We start from the raw sequence: 20,195 nt of genomic DNA on the forward strand, positions 1-20,195 counted from the left end.
TCTAGCATGAGTATAGGTGAGAGATGCTTCTAAATTTCCTAGGATGCATAGATAGCTTCTCACAACAAAGCACCGGCCCACATGTCATTGCGGTGAGTTGAGAAATGTAGTGCAAACAGGTGTAATACGGTCCTGTGGGGTCTCTGGTTTGCAGGGTGCTTCCTGAACATCTAATCCAATTATCTCTGGCTTGTCCACAACCCCCTGCAGAGAGACTAGCACAGGGAAGCTGAGTGTCAGCCTTTGGAAGAAAATGAAGAAGGAAAAGAGGGATTCTTTCTTTCTTTATCTCTTTCCTTTTGTGTGTAATAGTATTGGGATTTGAATCCAGAGCCTTTTGATGGGTGGCACCACTCTATCATTTAACCCATGCTTCTAACCCTTTTTTGATTGATTATTTTTCAGATAGTCTCATACTTTTGCTTGGTCAATCTCTAGCTGGAATTCTCAAACCTCTATCCACCACTACATTCACGTGAAGGGGTATATTATTATTCCTTTTGGTTTGTGGGCAGGAAGTTGATGCCCCTGGTATGGGAAGTGGAGGCCCCAGGGCAGGCCTGAGGGGAAGGTGTATTGGTGATCTTCTCATGGAACGGTATTCGTAAAGAAGGCTGAGGGTTCAAGAGGCGAGCTGGGGGTTGAGCTGGAACTCCAAGCAGCATCTGCTCCTCTGGGACTCATTTAATGATTGGGGCAACTTTTTGTTTCTGGCTTTGAATCATGGTGTCTTGGTGAGGAGGAATGTGGCATGATTCAGGCTGTAGGGCTTGACTAAGGCAAGCCACCCAAATGACTATTTCAATAATAACAATGCACACTTTTATTTCTTTCTTTCATCGCAGCTCTCAAAGCACGGGGCAAACATTAATTAAGGCTCCTGGCATTCCATGAGGCAATGTGTGTAAATATCACTCTCCCCATTTGGCAGGGAGGGTAAACTGAGCCAGGGAAGGGCCAAGCCGCTGGCACATTGTTGAGGATCTATCTGGGAGAAGCCAGGGTTTGATTACCCAATTGTGACATCTTTTGTATCCTCTTTCCATGAAAAGAGCTAAAATCTCCGTCACTGCTGGGGTAGGGGAGGGGACAGCAAGCAAAGGGGCAGCAGGCCTTTATCACACATGCCTTTAACGATTGTCCCTCTTCCAAAGGCATGTGACTTCAGCCCCCTGGGAGCCCCAGGACAGGCTCAGAGGATGACCTGGGGAGAGGGGCATGGAGACACTGGTTCTCTCAGAAATTTTTACAAAAACTTTCCCCAAAATGTTATCAATAGGAAAATCGGGGGAAGAAGAGGACTGTTCTTGGTTTTATTCTTGCATGTTTCTGGTTAAATTGGCAGCTATTTCAATATTTAAAAAAAAAAAAAGTGGATGAAAAGAAAAAAGAAGTTTATAAAAAGCATGAGGAGAAATTTCCTGGCTTGGACAGGTGCAGATTTAGCCGGGGTCAGGGGTCCGTGGGTCATGGGGGGGGTAGGGTTAAGGAGTCAGGGGTGTGGGGAGGGGATGGGTCATGTTCCTCCATGAACCCTGAAACCCGCCCCCCCTCAAGCAACTTTGGCCCCAGGGAGGACAGAAGTAATTGCTCTCGTTTCTCAATGCGGCGGGAAGAAACACCCCTTAAACTTGATGGCCGCCGTTGACCCACCGGGGAGGAGGATGCTGCGGGGCGCTGCGCGGTGCTCCGGGGCGGCCCTGCCCCGCCCCGCCCCCTCCCCCGGGGTGACTCACCCGGGATCGTTTAAAGGCGGCCGGGCCCGGCCAGCCACACTCACGCTGCAGCCTTGAGCCGCCCACCTTCTCCTCTCCGCTCCCTCGGGTCCATCGTGGGCGGGTGCGCACGGCGGCGCCCAGCAGCTGGTAAGTGGGCCACCACCCTTCCCACCTCCCCGGGCCCCCCGAAGCAGCACGCGCAGGGCGCAAGCGGTGCCCGCGGGTGCAGACGGGACCTTCCAGGTGCAGCCTGCTCCCTCCCCCACCGGGGGTGTCCGCCACCCCCCACCCCACTCCCCGGCACCAGGGACCCTCAAGTCTCCTGATCTGCCTTTTGCGCCCCCTGTCCTTACAGTCTGGGGTTCTGAAAACAGCCTTGGAAACAGCCATGGGTTGAATTGATTGCATTCCCACTCCTGTTCCCTTCCTTCTGGTGACCCTACATTTGAGTCTGTCCTGGACCCAGGAGACCCTCTCTCCTTCGCGGGGCTTCCCAGCCCTGACTGTCCAGGACTTAACACTGGTTTGCTCCCAAGAGATTTCAGCTCACAGGCAGGTCCCTGGTTAGGAGTTCTAGTTAGGAATTCAGCTCTGGGCTCAGTGTTCTAACTCTGAGTGTGGTTTAGGACGTCCCATTCTGGAAGCTTCCTTTGCTTGCCAGCTGTGTTACCTGGCCTTGGTAGTTGCTGATGGCTCTGAGCAGGGAAGGGCTGGCAAGTTGAATTTATGATGAGGAGTGCATTTAAAACTCCAACAGGCTCCAACGGGTCACACCTGTAATCTTAGCTATTTGAGAGACAGAGATCTAAGGACCATGATTTGAGGCCAGACTAGGCAGAGCCCTAGGCTTCATAAAATAACCAGGAAAAGGCTGGACTGGAGGCAGAGCACCAGCGATGCCAGCTGGTGACTCTAGGTTCAAAACCCAAGTACCTCAACACTTTATCTATTGGACATTTACCTGTCTCTGCTCAAAGGATAGAAAACCAGAACTTTCTGGACTTCCCTACTTGTGTCAAATCTGCATGAGCCATTCTGTCTGTGGGGCTGAATGTGTTACCTGGGGCCAGGCTGTGCCTGCCTGCAATGACAACACTCAGAGAGGAGGTGGTGGGTGTCACCAGCCTGCCACACTCCAGCTTGTAGTTCAGCTTATCTGGATCGCATCACCTTATTGCAGGCAGCTCCTGGAGTATGGGTGTTGTTGGTTCTGTAGCTTGGAATTTGTCTAACGGCTGGCTACTGCTCCTGCTGCTGCTGCAGCTGCTGCTGCTCCTTCTCCTCCTCCTCCTCCTCCTCTTCTTCTTCTTCTTCTTCCTCTTCTTCCTCCTCTTCCTCCTCCTCCTCCTCCTCCTCTTCTCCTTCTCCTTCTCCTTCTCCTTCTCCTTCTCCTTCTCCTTCTCCTTCTCCTTCTCCTTCTCCTTCTCCTTCTCCTTCTCCTTCTCCTTCTCCTTCTCCTTCTCCTTCTTCTTCTTCTTCTTCTTCTTCCTGCTTTGCCTGAACATCTGGGCCAAATTCAGGACCAGACACTCCAATTTGCCTGTGGTCTTGAGTCAGCTGGGCAGGCTGTGAGGGGGTTGGCACCAGGGGAGAACACTGAAAAGACACTAAAGAAAGTGCAGGAAGGTTCTCGTAGGGTTGGGGGACACTAGCTTGCATTTCTCAGTAAGTGGAGGGGTGGCAGGGACCGGTAAAAATAGATCCAGATGTGGAGAAATGGGGCACGTGAAGTTGCTCTGACTTTGTCCTGCCAGTAAACAGTCGGAGGCTGTGATTACAGGCGGCCATTTGCCTCTCTAAATCCTGACCACAAAAGAGTGACTGTAGCTTCGAGTTTCTGTGTCTCCCTCAGCTTTGGAACATGAGGTTTGGAAGCTGCTTCCAGATGCTTCCTGGGACTGATCCAGTTGGACCTACTTTGGGCTCCTAAGTATTCTCCTGAGTAGGAGGAGCATGTTTGAAGACCTTGGCTCCTTCCAAAAAAGTCCTGCCTTCTGGAAGCAGGAAATTATGCTCTGTGATTTGTCAGAACCCCTGGCCAGTCTGGCCACACAAATTAGGGTCCTGCTTTAGAGTCAGTAGGAAGCCATGTTTGACCTCCCCCAACCCTGGGAAGGATCTCCACAGAGGGGCTAGAAAGGAGTTGCTTTTTCTTGTTCAGTTTCTTTTTAGAGTAATGAACAATGTTATGCTTTGAAGGGCTGTAAGAGATGAGAATCAGCTATCAACTACTGTGGAGGACTGTGGTGATGGTAGAGGTGTGGTGGCCAGGTTTGGTTTAGGGTTTAAGGATGCTCCTGGTGTTTGTAATGCTTCAAAATCAGAAGCCTGCACAGGAGCTGTGTATGTTAAGATTACTAGCGCCAACTAATCCCTTTGGGTAGCTGTTCTGTCCCTTCCCTCTCCCCCTCTGAATTACTCTTGTGAAACTGAACAAGCACAGCATCAGAGAAGCCTTAAAGAAAAATTCCTGAGACCAAATGGCATGGGAATTGGAAGAGGACTTCAAGTTAGGTGATAATGGTGGGCAGGTGAAGGGAGTGGATCAGTTTAGAATGATGGAAACAAGTCCAACCCTTCCCCCTACCCCTGCAGTGCCCAAACAGGTCCTTCAGTCTTGTGATGATAAGTAGAGGACTTCATCAAGCCCCAGGGTTAGAGGCCCTTGCCAGCATGTCAAAAGTCTTCAACAGACTGTATATGACCTTAGACAAGTCTCCAGTTCCCAGAGTGGGTGGGGTGGGAACTCCTCAGTTTTCTTATCTGGCTGGATGGTTTGAAGAGAGGGTCTCAAGAGCACCTCTGATGTCCTGTATCTAGAAGCAGCATATAAACTTCAGCTTCCTGGTGGGGATACGGAACAGGGCCCTGAAGGAAGAAGATGCTGAGACAGGACCGTTGGCCTCCTGTACCATGTTCTCTCCGTTCTTGGAAGTAAATGATGTATGACTGTGTCCCAGGCTGGATTAGGCTGCACTCTAGATGGTTCTGAATGTAGTCTGTGGATGCCTGCAAGGTGACAGGGCTGGGGGGAGGGTGCTTTTAATCACCTAAAGTCCTGGGCCGTGCCCAAATCTAAGGATTAAGATTTCTGTGGGTGGAAACCCAGAGACCTGGTTTTATTCAACAATGCAATAGCAATAATCACCACTTACATTTATTAGATGCTCACTTTGTGCCAAGAACTAGTCTAAGTGTTGTCTATGTATTAATCCATGTACTTTGCCTCTGGCTGCAAAGCTATGTCAGTTGAAGTCAGGAAGCTTCCTGGGTTATTTCTCTGTGCTACTCTTTGGTTTTGGGTCAGTACTGGGGCTTGGACTCAGGGCATGCACATTCTCCTTCAGCTTTTCCACTCAAGGCTGGTGCTCTACCACTTGAGCCATATCTCCACTTCCGGCCTTTTGGTTGTTAATCAGAAATAAGAGTCTCATGGACATTCCTGTCCAGGCTGACTTTGAACTGTGATCCTCATCTTAGCCTTCTCTACGATTACAGGCATGAGTCACCAGCATCAGGCTTTTGTGCTACTCTAGGTGCAGTGAGGCCTGAGTTCCAAGTCTCTTGGTGACTTCAGGCTCTCTGCACCCAGCACTGACTGAGGACAGCCCTGGCTGGGGGAGGGGAGGACAGCTCCAGCCCTAACGTCTCCCTTGGGAGCCTTGGACTGCTTGGGCTCATTCGGCTACAGAGGAGGCATACTTTGGAAACCAATTACAAGGAGAAGACATAAGCCAAAGTCTGGACCCCAGTTTTCCCAGGTACACAGAGAGGGAGCAGGACTTGAGGTTTTCTACAACCTCTCTTAGGTCCTAGGTCCTATGGAATGGCTACTATAGGTAATATGAAGAGATTCCTAGTGGGGTTGCACTGCCTGGAGCCTCTTGAAATGAAGTGTCTCTGAAAAGATGCATACACGATCCTCAAGGCTTGGTGCGCTCATGTGGCAGTGCTGTGACTTGTGGGGAACTGAGTCACCAGGAGAAACGCAAGCCTTCAGTCCAGCCTCCTTCCTCCTCCAGTCAGGAGACAGCAGATCGCAAGCCTCTACCAAAGGGAAAACTGAGGCCTGAAATAGTTCCCTCAAGTCAGGCCACAACTGACTGGCAAGACAAGAGTAGAATATGAGTCTCCTAGACTTTATTTTATTTTTCTTCCCCAAAGTTTCCCTTTGTAGGGTGTGGAATAAGAAGCAGTCTCCTTCCAGGGAATGTTGTGTTTAGGGAATAAGTGTTGGTATTAAACCAACCAACAAAGCCCAGGGCTTCCGTGCTAATTATGTGTTCGCTCATGAGTCACAGGGAGTTTCTGCATGGAGCCCCACAGCCAGCGCCCTGGTTCAATGGCTTCTTCTATTGGGGAGGGGCCGCGTCCATGTCCAGGTGAGCTGTCTGACTGTCCTTCGGTCTGGCTGCCCAGCTCACTGACTTCATGGGCCTTGACTGACACCAGGTATTACTCTCTTCCCCTAGGGCGGGACAAGGGCTGGACTGAGTTGCTGCAGTGATTGAGAATGCCCTCAGCTGCCTGGGGGAAGGAGGTGTAATTAGGGCAGCTTTGTGGGTCTTTAACTGCCATCATCACGGCTGCCAAGCAGCACTGGACAGCGTGGGCTATTAGGCCACCGGGTACCAGCTCCTGAAGGCCGGATGTTGTTGTACACGTGTCTGGAGTACTGGCTTCAAGTCCAAGACCCAGCCCCAGGCCTGCATGGGGTTCTCTGTCCCCTGAGAGTCTGCATCTGGCAGAGGCGGGCTCTTTGTTATAGGCTGGCTGCTCCAAGTGGCCACAGTCACATTGCTCAAAAGCAGGAAGCAGCTGTTATGTGGCTCTGGGTGGGCTCCGCAGACAGGATGGTTAATAAGAAGACAATCTTCAGATTCCTGTAATATTTGTTGCCCTGAGTGTGGTCCCTTTTAGCCAGCAGTGGCTGGGTTCCCACTTTGAATTATCTCCCTGACACCTCCCACCTACGAGGTGCAGTCTTCTGGCCCAGAGCTCTTCTCGGGACTGGCTTGATGTCCCTCCTTAGCTAAAGAGTATGGACTCTGATGAGTCCTCTTCACATTTACACAGGAAACTTACGCTTGGCATAGTGGCTTGTGTCTATAATCCTAGCTCCTTGGGAAGTGGAGAAAGGAGTATCTCAGTTCAAGCCTAACTCAGACCAAAACAAGTTAATTGGATCCCTGTCTCAAAGAACAAGCTGGCTAGGTTGAAGAATTCCTATAATCCCAACTCTGGAGGAGGTAAAGGTAGAGTTTCATAAGCCAGCCCAGGTAAACACTCAAGCTCATATCTGAGAAATAACTGAAAAAAAAGTGGGGGCTAAGGATATGTCCAAAGTGGTGGTAGAAAACCTGCCCAGCAAATTCAAGGACTACTGTAAACCAATCAATCAACTAGCCAGTCAGTCAACCAGCACAAGTCCAAGCAAAACCTCATCTGTGTGTTTATGTCTGTGTCTGTGTGTGCCAGCCCTGGGGCTTGAACTCAGGGCCTGGGCACTATACCTTAGCTTTATTACTCGAGTAGTATTCTATGAATTGAGCCACAGCTCCACTTCCAATGTTTTGGTGGTTAATTGTAGATAGTTTCATGGACTTCCCTGCCTGAGTTGGCTTGGGATTGGAGTCCTCAGATCTCAACCTCCTGAGTAGCTTACAGTAGATTACAGGTGTGAGCCATCAGTGCCAGGTGGCATTAGGTAATCTTAAAAACATCCACCTAAGGGATGGGCCCTCACAGCCCCTGGGAGCATAGGCTCAGTGGTCCTAGGAGACAGCGCTTTACCTCCAGGGCCTGGAAGAGCCTTGGAAATGTTAGGGATGGCAGCACATTGCTGTCTTCTAGGCTGCCTTCCTGCTGGGTATAGAAATCTTCTCTCCAGGGGCTGGGAAGGTGGCTCAGTGGTAGAGCACTTGCCTTGCATGCTCGAGGCCCTGGGTTCGATTCCTCAGCACCACATAAGCAAAAAGAAAAAAGCTGGAAGTGGCACTGTGGCTCAAGTGGTAGAGCACTAGCCTTAAGCTGAAGAGCTGAGGGACAGCGCCCAGGCCCAGAGTTCAGGCCCCACGACCGGACCCAAAAAAAAAAAAAAAAAGAAATCTTCTCTCCAGCTTGCTTATCAGGTGGCTGCTCAACTCTGCTTTAACATACCCAGTCATGAGAAGTTTAACCATCTCTACGAAGTTGTCAGTTTTGAGTGTGGACAAGCTCTTACTGATGGAAATCCATGACCCCATGGCCTCTGTACACCAGCTTTGGCCTCAGGAGTCACACTGAGTCAGGTAGCTTCTTTTATCCCAGGGCCGCCTTTGTGTGTACTGGGAGGGGCTGGTAACTCCCTACATCTCTCCTGGCTATTCATTCCCAGCTCCTTCAATCGATGCTTAGATGTTCTGGTTTCTGGGTCCCCTCCCCATCCTCTAGAAGTTCATCAGGAAGCCAGCTCCTCATTATCTACCTTCAGGTTCAGAGAAGAAGAGAACACAGCAGTAGAGATGTGACTGAGAGCCAGGGCAGGGCAGGGTAGGGCAGGGCTCTTGTTCCACAATTGATACATCCACAAACCAAGTCTTAGATCACATCAGTTTTTGTGGCCAGCCTCCTTTCTTTATTACCATATCAACAAGAGGCCCTCAGTGTTGGATGTTAAGCACTTTTTTGCATGTGCCCTCTGTGCAAACAGTGTTCTGCTGTCAATTTCTAGACCTGCCATTTTTTTCTACATGAGTTCACTTTTTTTTTTTTTTTTTTAGATGTGGTTCACAGTATAGTCTGGCTCCATTGTCTATACACTCCATTGGCCAAGATGTTTTTTTTTCCTCTCTTTTCCCTGCTGTCCTATTCATTACCTCACCAAAGTCTTTAACCCAAGTCCACTTTGTCAGGGCTTGGGTGGGCTGTGAATAAGTTAACAGTCAAGTTCTATGTGGGTGGGGGATGAGTCACCTGATGAACGGGGTGAGGGTTTCCCCTTTACATTGTGCTTGTTGGGGAGCAAGGGAATGATGCATGGGCCAAGGTCAGAGTGGAAACTCGAGATAGTTTTCTGTTATCAGCCAGGCTCAGGAATATGAGTTCTGAGAGCCTTCTCTATCCAGCCAGCCTGTGCCTACTATATGCCTCATTTCACAATCCTTCCTCCAACTCAAGTCTTTGCTCATTAAAAGGAGAGAGACTAAATGGGTACTGGTAGCTCATGCTGGTAACCCTAGCTACTCAGGAGGCAGAGCTCTGAGCATCATCCTTTGAAGCCAGCCTGGGCAGACAAATTCAACGCTTATCTCCAATTAACCAGCAAAATGCCAGAAATGGAGGTGTGGCTTAAGTGGTAGAGTATTAGCCTTGAACAATGTAGCTAAGACAGAGCTTGAGACCCTGAGTTCAAGCCCCTGTATCAATACACACACACACACATACACACACACAGACACAAGGCAAGACACTGCTTTAATACTTGGAGTTCTAAGCTTCTATTTTTCCATAAAATGATATGAAGTAGTCACCCCTTAGCCCTTCAGAAGTCACAGGCCCCTTTGAAGTGACAAATGCTCTCAATTGTACATCAAAATCCTGTCCCTTCACAAAAACTCCTGGGATCAGAGACTCTTTGAGGCCTTCCTGCCTTCAGAAATCTATAGGCGGACATTGTGGGTAAGTGTGGAACACTCACACATTGGCACCCTCAGGTCTTTTCTCCCATTTGCTCTTCACAACAGCCCCAAGAAGGCACAGAGGTCATATCATCATCCCCACTAAGCAGATGGGGAATCTGTGACTCTACAGCCTCAATCTTCATTGAAATCAAATTGAAGATGCATTGAAGGTCAAACAGTAGTACTTAGATACTCACATAGGGACCTGCACTTAGAACAACCCGTATTTCTTTCTTTCTTTCTTTTTTTTGGGTCTGGTCATGGGGCCTGAACTCTGGACCTGGCGCTGTCTCTCAGCTCTTCAGCTCAATGCTAGTGCTCTACCACTTGAGCCACAGCGCCACTTGTGATTTTCCAGTGGTTAATTAGAGATAAGAGTCTCACAGACTTTCCTGCCCTGGCTGGCTTTGAGCCGCAATCCTCAGATCTCAGCCTCCTGAGTAGCTAGGATTACAGGTGTGAGCCACTGGTGCCCGGCTATTCTGTCTACATTTTTTTTTTTTTGGGGTTCGATCGTGGGGCTTGAACTCTGGACCTGGGTACTCTCCCTCAGCTCTTCAGCTTAAGGCACGTACTCTACCTCTTGAGCCACAGGGCCACTTTTGGTTTTCTAGTGGCTTATTGGAGATAAGAGTCTCACGGACTCTTCTGCCTGGGCTGGCTTTGAACCGTTATCCTCAGATCTCAGCCTATAGAAACTTAATGTCATCAGGAGTGACTTCAAATCTTTCATGATTTTGGTTCTTTTCCCAGATCAGCTCTGCGCCTGAGTGGGCATCTGAATTCCCCTATACACTTCAGAATAAAATGTGTCTAAGTTTTCTGGGACTCACTCCAGGCCACCCAGTGTTTCTTTATGGAAACTGGGATGAGTCCCCAGAAACCAGGCCCCAGGCATCTGTGAGTCCTGACAGCCCCTCCCAAAAGTCAGCGCACGGTGCTGACAATGGCTGTTCATCATAAAAGTGGTTTGAGTTAATCCTAGAGGCAGCACACATGGAAGGGCTCACAAAGGGTCAGGTTGTTGGCAATGATGGGCCGGGCAGGGCCGGGCAGGGCAGGGCAGGGCCACAGTGGCGGAAGAGTTGAGCTTCTCTGTATTCTTCCCATCCATTGACAGTGTGGCCCTCACTCTTCCAGCTTCTGCTGCTGCTGCCCTTCCTGGAAACCATTTTCTTTATAGCCTGAACATCTTCCCAGGCGTCAGCCCTATTTACTTTTTCTCATGTCCTCTCCATTCCTCCTGACAAAGCTGTGTCCAGCCGACCTGTCCAGATGCCATGAGGGCTACTGAGGAGCTGATTCAGCCTGTAGGATTGAAAGATGAGCTCCTTGTCCTTAGAAAGCTCTTTAACAAGCACTGAGAACAGAATGGCACACAAGGCTGCCTGGGGCAACAGGGGAGGTTGAGGTGACCACTTGCATGGGAGGTAATGAGTGCCAAGTGGAACTGGGAACGTTTCCAACAGTCGATTGTATCTGAACTTGACTTAAAAGAATGGGAGGACAGGGGGAGAGGACAAGGAGCACTCTAGATGGAGGGATTGCTTGGGCCTAGCCACGAAGGTATGTATGCATAGGAGGGAGAAACACGAAGGCTTTTTTGGCCAGAACAGGGAGGTACTGAATTGGGGACATAATGACAGGGCTCAAAGCCAAGCCCTGATTGATCCTGAAGGTTGATGTTGGCTTAAAACTGTGATTTTTGACTCACCTAGGCGCTCTCTCTCTCTTTCTCTCTCTCTCCCCACAGGCCATGCCACTGAAACATTATCTCCTCTTGCTGGTGGGCTGCCAGGCCTGGGCTGCAGGCTTGGCTTACTATGGCTGTCCTAGCGAGTGTACCTGCTCACGGGCCTCCCAAGTGGAGTGCACGGGGGCGCGCATCGTGGCAGTGCCCAGCCCTCTGCCCTGGAACGCCATGAGCCTGCAGATCCTCAACACACACATCACTGAGCTCAACGAAGCCCCGTTTCTCAACATCTCAGCCCTCATTGCCTTGAGGATCGAGAAAAATGAGCTGTCCCACATCATGCCGGGTGCCTTCCGCAACCTAGGCTCCCTGCGCTACCTCAGCCTGGCCAACAACAAGCTGCAGATGCTGCCCGTCGGCCTCTTCCAGGGCCTGGACAACCTGGAGTCCCTCCTCCTGTCCAGTAACCAGCTGGTGCAGATCCAGCCAGCCCACTTCTCCCAGTTCAGCAACCTTAAGGAGCTGCAGCTGCATGGGAATCATCTGGAATACGTTCCCGATGGCGTCTTTGACCACCTGGTGGGGCTTACCAAACTCAACTTGGGCAAGAACAGCCTCACTCACTTGTCCCCCAGGGTCTTCCAGCATCTAGGCAACCTCCAGGTCCTCCGACTCTTTGAGAACAGGCTCTCAGACATTCCCATGGGCACCTTTGATGGGCTGGGCAACCTCCAGGAGCTGGCCCTTCAGCAGAACCAGATCAGCACACTCTCCCCTGGCCTCTTCCACAACAATCGTAACCTCCAGAGACTCTATTTGTCCAATAACCACATCTCACAGCTGCCCCCTGGCATCTTCATGCAACTGCCCCAACTCAACCGGCTCACGCTCTTCGGGAACTCCCTGAAGGAGCTCTCTCCAGGCATCTTTGGGCCCATGCACAACCTGCGAGAGCTGTGGCTCTATGATAACCAAATCACTTCTTTGCCTGACAACATCTTCAGCAGCCTCAACCAGCTGCAGGTGCTGATCCTTAGTCGCAACCAGATCAGCTTCATCTCCCCTGGTGCCTTCAATGGGCTGACAGAGCTCCGAGAGCTCTCCCTCCACACCAACGCTCTGCAGGACCTGGATGGGAATGTCTTCCGTATGCTAGCCAACCTGCAGAACATCTCCCTGCAGAACAACCGACTGAGACAGCTCCCAGGGAGCCTCTTTTCCAATGTCAATGGCCTCATGACCATTCAGCTGCAGAATAACTACCTGGAGAACCTACCCCGGGGCATCTTCGATCACTTGGGGAACCTGTGTGAACTGAGGCTTTATGACAACCCATGGAGATGCGACTCCGACATCCTTCCGCTTCGCAACTGGCTCCTGCTGAACAAGGCCAGATTAGGGACGGACACTCTGCCGGTGTGTTCCAGCCCAGCCAATGTTCGAGGCCAGTCCCTCATTATCATCAATGTCAATGGCCCTATGCCAAGTGGCCAGGTCCCAGCAATCCCCGAAACGCCCAGCTATCCGGAAACACCACGATACCCAGACACCCCCAGCTACCCCGAGACCCCCAGATACCCCGAGACCCCAAGATACCCCGACACCACATCCATTTCCTCCACCACTGACATCATCACCAGCCCTGTGGAAGACTACACCGATCTGACCACCATTGGTGCCACTGATGATCGCAACACATGGGGAATGACCAGGGCCCAGAGCGGGCTGGCCATCGCCGCCATTGTCATTGGTATTATTGCCTTGGCTTGTTCCCTGGCTGCCTGCATCTGTTGCTGTTGCTGCAAGAAAAGGAGCCAGGCCGTCCTGATGCAGATGAAGGCTCCCAATGAGTGTTAGGGGGGCAGGCTGGAGCAGGGCTTGGGAAGGGTTAGAAAGGAGGACCTGGAAATGTGGCCATGAAGTCTCTACCCTTAGGTGCACAGAGCCAAGCTCTGCTAGCCATCTCGGCCCTAGAGAAAGGTGTTTCTTGTTCTCTTGATCGGCTCAGTTCTACTGTAGAGAAACAGGTCTCATGGCCTTCTTATACCAACAGAGAGATCCAACGGGCCATAAAAAAATGAGGGGCTTCTAGGCCCCATGCCTAACTCTCTTTCAGAGGGGGCTCTTCTCCCCAAACCCTTACCATTTTCCTCCAAGAGCAGCCTTCCCTGTGCTCAGCCTCCTCCTGGTCTCTGTAGACTCCATGGCAAAGCCTGCTCACTTTGTGGGATAGTTCTCTACTCAGATAGCCCCTCTCCTCAAAGTATTATATAAGTTGATGTTTCTTCTTTTGCTTCTTTTGTGTGTGCCATGGCTTGATTCTGTTCCTGAAGGTAAAGTGAATTCTCTCCTCCAAGAAGTCTTGAAACCAGTCAGCTGGTTTCTTACAAGCTGCTGAGCACCTGGGCTTGCAGGATGCTCTGTAAGAGAGAAGGAAATCCATGCTGGTCTGCCATGGACACAGCCGTCGTCAGCATTGCTTGGGATTTCTCATCTGGAGAAGGAAAAAAAAGGCACCAAAATGTAATAAGTTCATCCTTTCAGAGAGTATTTTGAAACTACAAACAAATTTTTTTTAGCCCTTTATGAAATAAAAGCACATAGAATTTCTAACTTGAGAAAACACTGAAGCCATCTTATTGGTACTAAATGGAAAAAAAAAACCTGATGCCTGGGGTACTTGCATTCACCCCTATGGTTTTCTTTTTTTAATTGAAGTATCCTATATCAACATAAAAGTGGAAGCGTGGTGCAGCTTGGTGAATGGCCATAGACCAAACATACCCAGATCAACAGGATCAGATTAAGAACAAGAACTCGACTCCTCCCAAGCTTCTTCCAGAGGACTGGGATGATGGCTGTCACTGTCCCCCCAGGGGACCACCCCAGCGGTGGAGGAGATGGAGGGACAGGCACGGGAGGCTCTGCTTGGAGAGGAGGTCCTATTATATTCTAAGATTCTGGACAGGTCAGAAGCATCCTGACTACAACAGCCTATCCAGCCACACGCCCCCTTTCCTGCCAACCAGCCATTCATTGGAGGGCCTTCTGCTGGTGCCTTTTATGGGCATAATATGCCTATATCTGTTTTGAATTTTCACTCTCCATTTGGGGGAAGTAAAATAGCTCAGAGATGAGGTCTTTCACTGAACATCCAAGTGTAATGGAAACCAGGAATCCCTCTAATGCCATGCTAAAATTCTCCATCAACATTAGTCAGCTAGCAGCTAGACTTCAGGGCTTTCACAGACAGCTGCCTGAGGTGCTCACTGACAGGTCACGCTGGGTGAGAGGGAACTCTCTGGGGTGCCCTCTGCTGGTGGTCTGGTTATAAATTGGTTGGTTTGGGTTCAAGTTTACAGTCTCACCAGTAACCTGCTTTTGCTGCCTTTCCTGCTATCCATACATTCACATTTGTTTAAGAAAGAAAGAAGAAGAAGAAAGAAAAAGAAAAATAACTATAAGGACATGCTTGGTTTTTCTCTGGACAGCAAGTTCTCCAATTCTAAAGTAAAAATGAAAATGGAGAATTTCAGGTTTCTGTATCTATTCAGGAAAGAATTTCCAGGATCTGCAAAGCTCTCCAACCATCCTGATCCACACTTATAGCTCCTCCTGACTCCCCAGGAATCCCCCAGGGCCTTAGCACTCGATTTAAGAGTAACTAGGTGTCCTCTCCACTCTCCTGGCAGAAAGGTTCAGGAAGAAAGGTTTGTTCAAAACAAAGCAAAACAAACAACAAAAACAACTGCCCTTAATAGCCTTTTACTCTCTATCCCAGAGAATCTGATGTCACTCAAGAGTTGTCATGTCCCCAGGGCAAATCTGGATCTCCAAGATGTTTACAAAGTATCTGTAGCAACTGTAGGTATACCTGGGCAAAGCTTGCCTAGACCCAAAAGGAAGTGAGCCCACAGCTCAGAGTATGGGCATCTTTCTGCTGACTGCAGCTTACTATGTGGGCCCTGGGGCTAGAGGGGAAGCTGGGCCTGCCCTCCTTCTCATGGAGGCATGCTTTGGTCTGCAGTCCTCAAACACAAAACCATCAAGTGCTTCTATGCCCTGGCTCCAGCTGTGCTCAGGAAGGAGGGGACCAGAGGTGGAGAGAAGGTAAGAATCCTTAGTCTCTAGTGTTCCCTGCCAATCTTAACCCAGAACCTCTGGGCTTCTCTCCTTGGCTGACACCCCAGTGCTTCTCTGTCTGGTCCAAAGGCTTGCCAGAAGGTAGCTGTCTTCAGATATGCCCCTAGATGGAAGGGATGGGCCCTTTCTATGAACTTCTGAGCTCACCTGTTCCTTTTTCCCAGCAGAGGTTGGATGGAGACATCAGACCTTCTCTCCTTTGTCAGGCCCTTCAGCTTCTCTGGTCTTCCCTTCACCAGATCCTTCCTTCAGTTGTCTGATCAGGGAGTTGCCACAAATGTTGGGTGGATGGTTTCCTCCAACAGAATGAAACATTCACTCTATTCCTGGGGTTGGAATGAGCAATGTGGTCTTCCAAAGCTGGGTTAGGATACAGAGTTCCCTTTCTCTCTGTTCCCTAGCTTACCAGTTAGCAGCTACCTTCATGAGAATGGGGAAGGGAAGTCAGTGTTGGAGAAAATCTAACAAAAACCAATTAGAACCAGTGATTGAAAAAGTGCTCAATACATGGATGCCCCAACTTACATCCTTTTATGTCTGCCCTCTTGTGAAAGAGCAAAAGCTGCTTGTTCTATATGTTGCTCAGGAGTCTGTACCTTTGCTTTTCCAAGTCTGTACCAGACGACACGTCTTGTCTAGGGATTTCATCTTGAGACCAAAGGAAATAGGATTCATTTCCCTAGTGCCTCCTGTAGTCTCAGTCATTGGAATCTCACCTGGTGCTGTGTAGATCCAAAGCTTTGTAAATACAGGGAAAGATTTCTCCCACCCACCCATGGAAGAAAAACTGGCACTCATCATGGGAATTGTTGGGCTGTGTATGTGTTTCTCCTCTCTAAAATGTAGATGTACACCCAGGTTCTTATAGCCTTTCCTGGAAAGCCACACAGTCACCACAATCCTTCAGATGTCAGAGGAGAGTTGCTTCTGTAGCTGACTTCAGCCTCAGGAAATGTAGGGCAGACACTTAACTGAATCCGTAGAATTGCTGAATAGACCGTGGATGTGTCCTACAGCCTTTTGCAATAAGCCTCACACAGGTGGACAGGCCAGGCAGTTAGAGCTAAATCTGGTGTTGGGGAGGTGATAGAGAAGGAAATCACAGTGTAGTTCATAGAGGATGGGTGGCAGGATGCTTTGGGTCCTTCCACTCCTTCCATTCCCAGAATCTCCTTCTCCCATAGAGAGAATGTTCTCACCACCCATTGCTTTCATGCTACCTTGCAAAGCAGATCCTCAGTGCCTTCCTTAGAACTCATTGCAAATAGCTACAGGTGCTTGGCGGTGCATTTAGAAATTACTAGGCCCCTGGGGCTGTTAGAATGTGAGCCCTGGTGGGCAGGTTGGGGGTCTGTGCTTTACTAGATGTTACTTGTAATAAAGTCGGTGTACAGAATGGATAATAAACAATATACACAGGATGTGTGTTCTCTGTGAATGTCTTGGTGAGGGGTCTCACATCTGTGGATTCTGCTCTTTATTTTTGTGCCAGTACTGGGGCTTGAACTTTGGGTCTGGGCTCTGTCCCTTGAGTGAGTTCCTTTTTTTGCTCAAGGCTAGTGCTCTACCACTTAAGCCACCGCGCCACTTCTGGCTTTTTCTGGTGGTTAATTGTAGATAAGAGTCTCACGGCCTTTCCTGCCTGAACTGGCTTCAAATCGTGATCTTTAGATCTCAGCCTCCTAAGTAGCTAGGATTACAGGTGTGAGCCACCAGCTACTGGCTAGATTCTGCTCTTGACAGAATTAAAGCTGACCTGGAGAGTTGCCCACAAAAAGTACTCTATGCTGAGATTAGGTCCTTGCAAAGTGAGTGGGGATCAAAATGGTATCTGTAGACCACTGTGGCTAGAAATAGAAACCTGAAGACTATCACAAAGAAAGTGAAGATATAGAAAGTGAGCTCAAGGAAGGAAAGGACTTTCCCAGAATCACCTAACAAATTAGATGAATGAGCTAGGTGACTGTTCTTATTTCTTCCTCTCCTCTCCTCTCTCCCCTCTCCTCCCTTTCTTCTTCTCCTTTCCTCCTCTCCCCTCTCTTCCTCTTCTCCTCTCCTCTCCTCCCTTTTTTTCCCTCTCCTCTCCTCCTCCTCCTCCCCTCTCCTCCCCTCTCCTGCCCTCCCTTCTTCTCCTCCTCCTCTCCTGGCCTCCCCTCCCCTCCCTTGCCTTCCTTTCCTCTTCCCTCCCCTCCCCTGTTCTCTTTACTCCTTACCTTTTCTTTTTTGTGACCGTCCTGGAGCTTGAACTCAAGACTGGGCACTGTCTCTGAGATTTTTTTTTTTAAGCTCAGGGCTAGTGCTCTACAATTTGAGCCACAACTGCAGTTCTGTTTTTTTTTTTTTGTGGGGAGAGGGGGTAGTTAATTGGAGGTAAGAGTCTCATGGACTTTCCTGCCTGGGCTGGCTTCAAACCATGGTCCTCACATCTCAGCCTCCTAAGTAGCTAGGATCATAGGCTTTAACCACTGGACCTGGCTCTTTTTTCTTTTTAGATAGAATCTTTCTATGTAGCCCGGGTTGTTCTTCAATTCTCTAGCCTCCTGCCTCAGCCTTTGAGATACTGAGATTGTAGGCATGTGCCACTAGTCCTGACTGGAGTTTCTTCTAGGAAGGCACTGCAGTTCACTCAGTCACACACCCACTGCACACCCACTCTTCCCCTCACTCTATAGCCTCTGATTGGGTATCTCCTAATGCTCGTTCAATCCTGCATGTCCCTGCATGAACAAGTCTCCTACTTTATATTGGGCCAAACTTCTTTTAATTCAGAAAAGGTTTAAAAAGTTGGTTCATTAAACAAGCTCACCAACAGAACAACAAAGCCCCAGCTCCTTAGAATGGTGGCCGTGGGTCTGAGCAGGTGTCTGTGGCCGGCAGCAGCTGCAATGGGGCTCCAGCCCTGCCCTCCATTCACTGGACCTTTGGGCCCAGTGCTCTCCTCAGTGCAGCCTGGTGGATGAGTGTGGGATCCTAGGGGTGTCAAGCCTATGGCTCCAGTGGGACTGTGATCCATGGGAGTTGTTCAGGGTCATTTTGTAATCCTCAGAGGCTTTGTCAGGTGACCCTGGTGACATTCCGGGAACATTCAGCCCACGTGAGGGGAGGAACTGCTGCTGGGAACTTTGATCAGTGCTGGGGTAGACACAGGGGTGAATTCTGCTGGCCACAGAGCATAGACACCCCTTTACTCCCAAAGAAGAGGCAAGGGCTGCCTCTCTGCACCGGCTCAGCCTGTCATGGTAGGCCTCTGTGGGTAACTTCTGGGTCGATGGGGACAGGGCTGGGGATGTTGTCTGGGGTCCTGGCTGGCAGACAGAAAGGAGGCTTGTTTTAGTGCCTCTTCCCAGCAGGCAGCAGTATTCGGTTGCTCTCCCCCCAGGAAAAGCCCCTGAAAGGTTCAGCTGCCTTAGGGTGGGGAAAAGCAGGAGGAAGGTCAGGCAGGGAGAGTCTGAGGAAAGACAACCAACCCTTGGCTTCAGGGGGCTAATGGTAAATAAGGGCTAGAGAGGGCGACCATTTTTCAGTGCTACCCTTGGAGTGACCTGCCATCTGGCATAATAACAACCAACTCCCCTTTTATTCCCAGAAGTGTCAAGGTTTAGATAGCCAGGCTAATGGCCATCCCAGGACCAAATCTTGCATTAATTTCCTTTCATTGAGCATTTACTAGTTACCAGGCACTATCCTCCTTGCTTCAAATGTGCTGATCTTAACCCTGAGGCCTGGGCTTCTAATTATGGATAGGAGATTGGGGTTTAGAGACGCATGTGACCTGCTCAAGCCCACACAGTGAATGAGGCATCAGGGTCTGAATTTGAACTCAAATCCGTCTGACCTAGTTGAAAGTACTTCCCCACTCTGCTAAGTAGAAGAATAAAAAGCCCTGAAATTTGGGGTCACAGAGCATAAACACATTCCAACCAAGTCAGCACAAGGGGACCTCTGAAGTGCAGAGCTGGGTCTGGAGATGCTACACCTGGCCCTGGCCTGGGATTCAGCCCAGTGAATGTCACCTACTTGAATACAGAGCAGAAAGACCCAGTGTGCAAAAGAGGGTGAGTGTGGCTTTCAGGGCCAAAGGAAGGACAGTCATGGAAGTGCTCCCTGGAGGAAGTGGGCTTTGTACTGACCTCGGTGCTAAAGGGAAAGATGGGCCTGGTAGCCATGGAGAAAGGTGGGTACAAGCATTCTGCAGTTTCCATTAGGACCTGGAAGTAAGGCCCAGGGCAGAAGAATATCCACACCTCGTACATAGCCGCCTCTTATTACAAAATACCAGCTTCTCCTCCTCCAGACACCCAAGCTGTCCTGAGCCTTTGCAATGTCATAGCCAAGAAGTGACAGAATCCAGTAAGCAACTGTCAGGGGGCTGGGGTGGCATTTATGTGTGTGTGTGTGTGTGTGTGCCAGTCCTGGGGTTGAATTCAGGGCCTGGGCATTATCCTTGAGTTTACTTTTACTCAAGGCTAGAGCTCTACTACTTGAGCCACATCTCTACTTCTGTTTTTGTGGCAATCAGCTGAAGATAAGAGTTGACTTTTCCTCCCTTGGCTGACTTCACACCCTGATCTTCAGATCTTAGCCTCCTGAGTAGCTATGATTACAGACATGAACCACTGATGCCTGGTAAGGACATCTTTTTAAGCAAAAGGCAACAGTTAAATCACCCACAATTTGGTTATTCAGAGATAAGCACTGCAACAATTTTGTGCATAATCTTCTGTCATCTTTTTAATGCACAAATATTCCTTAAATGTAGCATTTTGATACTCTAGATTCCAGTTAAGTGGCTTATCAATAGATAATAAACATCAATAGATAATATATCTATAATGACAACAGATAAGATATCCTTTTCATCCTTGTAGCATAATTTACCCAATCAGCCTCTGGAGTAGGACATGTAGGCTGTTTCTATTCTCGCTTTGGTATTCTACTGCCTGGTGGCCTCCTTTAAGTCCCTCACTAGTGCCAACATGA

At 49.5% G+C, this 20,195-nt stretch overlaps 1 protein-coding gene across 1 annotated transcript; it reads left to right on the top strand.

Moving 5' to 3' along the window:
* Nucleotides 1-11,135: 11,135 nt before the first annotated feature.
* Lrrc15 (leucine rich repeat containing 15) lies at nucleotides 11,136-12,929 on the top strand. Its single transcript, XM_042670147.1, has one exon. The coding sequence runs from the start codon at nucleotides 11,136-11,138 to the stop codon at nucleotides 12,927-12,929; it is 1,794 nt and encodes a 597-aa protein (XP_042526081.1).
* Nucleotides 12,930-20,195: the final 7,266 nt, after the last annotated feature.

This window comes from Dipodomys spectabilis, unplaced genomic scaffold (assembly GCF_019054845.1).
Source record: "Dipodomys spectabilis isolate Male_0828 unplaced genomic scaffold, ASM1905484v1 ptg000017l, whole genome shotgun sequence".
In the NCBI taxonomy this organism is placed as follows: domain Eukaryota; kingdom Metazoa; phylum Chordata; class Mammalia; order Rodentia; family Heteromyidae; genus Dipodomys; species Dipodomys spectabilis.

Bases quoted from the DNA above. Each gene is read 5' to 3' on its own strand.
- Lrrc15 (XM_042670147.1), top strand. From the start codon at position 11,136: ATGCCACTGAAACATTATCTCCTCTTGCTGGTGGGCTGCCAGGCCTGG.